General features: G+C 46.8%; 1 protein-coding gene across 1 annotated transcript in view; it reads right to left on the bottom strand.

Annotated features, from left to right (window-relative positions):
- NCOA6 (nuclear receptor coactivator 6) overlaps positions 1–2,999 on the bottom strand; it is a 37,531-nt gene that overhangs the window by 11,684 nt on the left and 22,848 nt on the right. The window contains exon 10 of the mRNA XM_017746938.1: positions 2,184–2,305. Within this exon, the coding sequence (XP_017602427.1) occupies positions 2,184–2,305 (122 nt within the window). The remainder of the gene's footprint in view (positions 1–2,183; positions 2,306–2,999) is intronic.

Below are 2,999 nucleotides of genomic sequence, written 5' to 3'. Positions count from 1 at the left end.
GCCAGTCACAGCAGGTACAGAAACTGCAGGATTCTGGTTACTCAAAATGGAATTATTTTGAAAACTTGTAGTCACAGGTGTTGGCAAAGAAGAGGGACCAGCCATCATATTTCTTTGTAATTCCATGTTCTGCAAGAGAGATGGATTCTGCTGAGTTGTCAATGATAATTTAGCTGCTTTTGAATTCTGTCTGCCAGGGCTTGGCGTAGTTTTCCTACTGGATCCAGGACTGGACCTTCTACTATTGCTTGGACTTGCTCTCTTTGTTCCTCCAGTGTTGGTTTGTTTGCCTGAATTGATGACCACACCTTCCAATTTGTGTGACTGTGAGGCAGTAAAACTGGACTGATTGTTAATTGTGAGATTTGATGGGGCTTGTCCAATGGCCTTTAAAGTAGTGGGATTCAGACCCTGCTGATCAAATCCTCTGTTGAGGCTAGGCCTGGGAGGTAAAGGAATATTGATCTGGGGAGGGAACAGGCCAGCTATAGAAGCGTTGAGCCTCTCTGGAGACAGGCTAATTTCTGAGGGTTCTGTGCTGGGTGGACGGTTATTAGGAGTCTGAGGGTAATACGGCCTTGGGCTTGCTCTGTTTGGGGTTTTAGGCCTTGAAGTTTGTGATGGGGCAGCAACATTGGGAAAATGGTGTGTAAGAGCACTAGACAGAGAACTAGACTGCTGCTGGGGACTTGCACCTTGGGCAGCTGAAAGTGGGGACGGTCCAGGCTTGGGTCCTGTCATCATTAACTGGTTCTGTGAAACTACTAAATGAGATGTCAAATTATTCTGAGCTCCTGATGTCGGAGGGCCCTCAGCTCCACCTCCTTCTGGAAGAGAGGGTACTGATGACACCTCTCTGAGGGGTGAGCTGGAAGGATTCTGTACATTATCTGGATAAACCATTTTCCTGGCATTGTTTCCCAGAGGAGGATTGCCCGGCAGGGCCAGTCTCTGTTTGTCAGGAGATGGAGGCACCGGCCCAGGCCCCTGGAGGTTCACCATCACCGGCATGTTCCCGCTCTGCTGCATCGGCATCCGCTGAGCATCTGGGTTCAGGGGCCCCCTGGGGGGGTGAACCCCCTGGGGCACAGGCAGCCTGACTGATTTGGGATCCTGCTGCATCATCAGCATCATCATCATCTGCTGCTGCTGTGGGGTCTGGGGGGGTGCCTGGCCTTGCTGGGGGGCCGTCTGGGGCTGCTGCTGCTGCTGGGGCTGGGGCTGCTGCGTGTGTGGCATGAGCTGAGGTGGCATCTGCTGAAGTGGCCTCTGCTCCACCGGCTGAGATGGATAACCTAAGGCAACAGGATGACACATTCATTAAAACCAACCAAAGATCAGAGGAAGCAGAATTTCTCTAACAAACAGGATTGGATAGAAAGTACAGCCTGGAGCTTGTTTATCTTGGATGGGAGCCACATTAACAAAACAGGCTTTACAAACAAAGTCGAAGATTTTACTTAATTCATAGAAATAGTTTTACTTCATGTATGACTTGCATGAGATTTAACTGGAGATCTCTTAGTGTATTGTATCAGCTACTAACCCAGGTTCACACCAGCTGAGAAGTCTCTGCAACAGCCCACGGGCTTCCTTTCACTGACAAACATGGAGCTGGACTTCCACTAATTATTACTCCTTAAAACAAACTTCAGTTTGACAGCCCTGCAGCACACCTGCTACAGACCTGACATTTTCTAGAGTACAAAGTAGCATTTGCCATGCATTACTCAGCCAAAAACATGCTAAGGACCCCCCGTGTGGTTTATAATATAAATCTTATCGCAGACTTTAGATTTAATCCTCTCTACACACAAAGGATCATTCCAACTACAACCCCTATGTCTTCTCAAAAATCAGCTATTGGTCAATGCTAAATTTTTAAGACATCAGTCTGTGCTACAGCTAGAAACACAACATTTTTTTATCAGTTATGTTACTACTGAATAACTCTACAGTACTCAGTATGATACCTCAGGATGATACCTGAGAATGGGGCCACCTCTTCATTTTGAGCTAACCCAAAGAAAACACTTAAACAATGGCACCAGTTACTTACTAGGAGGAAAAAAAGTTTGAACTTGAATGTGTGATACCATAAATAAAATACAACTGTCACAAAGATCAGTTAAAAGCTCTCCTACAGTTATTACATTCAGATAATCACAGAAAAATCCTTCTACCTGGTGGCCTACTTGCAAAATCTGAGAGTTTAGGGCCTGACTTATCTAAATTCATTCCTTGGTCTCCAGACATCGACGACTGATCACTCTCCTCCAGGCCAGCTGGACGTGATTCTGAAGAACTGAAAGAAAAATAATCACAATTAAGATCCAGCCCCTACATCAGTGTTTGATTTCTGCTTCTATAACCAAGTACTCCAGTAATTAATTCCTAGCACTCTCCACAGACCTGGAATAACCCACTGAAATGCCTCTGAGGTAACTTGCCAGACTGGAACACACACACCAGGTCTGTGTATAGTCACTGCCTTAAGGACTACTGAAAAGGAAACAAGTTGCCTGGTGCTCTGTTGATCTGAAACATTTATTTCTACTGTGAATCTGAGCTTTATAACTATGTTGCAAATGATAGAGCTACACATATTTCAACTAAACAGGCTTCCCTATGACATCTGTGGATAAGCAAGTGCCATGGGTAGATGCATTTTTAATTTGTTTTAATGGTAGCACCTTTTCTTCCAGTACTGCACCCAGAAGTGACTCACTCAGGGTATCCAAGACCTCTGATAACATCACAGCACAACTGCACTGACGTGTCAGGCACTGCAGTCACCCTCCAGAGCACAGACCTGGGTGCTACTGGGGCTCTGTAAGTGATCCCATGCTGGTCTGGGTTGGAAGGGACCTTAAGGCTCATCTCATTCCAGCCCCTGCCACGGGCAGGGAGACCTTCCACTACCCCAGGGTGCTCCAAGCCCTGTCCAACCTGGCCTTGGACACTGCCAGGGATCCAGGGGCAGCCACAGCTGCTCTGGG

The sequence above is a fragment of the Corvus brachyrhynchos genome, unplaced genomic scaffold (genome assembly GCF_000691975.1).
Source record: "Corvus brachyrhynchos isolate BGI_N302 unplaced genomic scaffold, ASM69197v1 scaffold661, whole genome shotgun sequence".
Classification (NCBI taxonomy): Eukaryota; Metazoa; Chordata; class Aves; order Passeriformes; family Corvidae; genus Corvus; species Corvus brachyrhynchos.
This window is presented reverse-complemented; position numbering and strand designations above follow the sequence as displayed.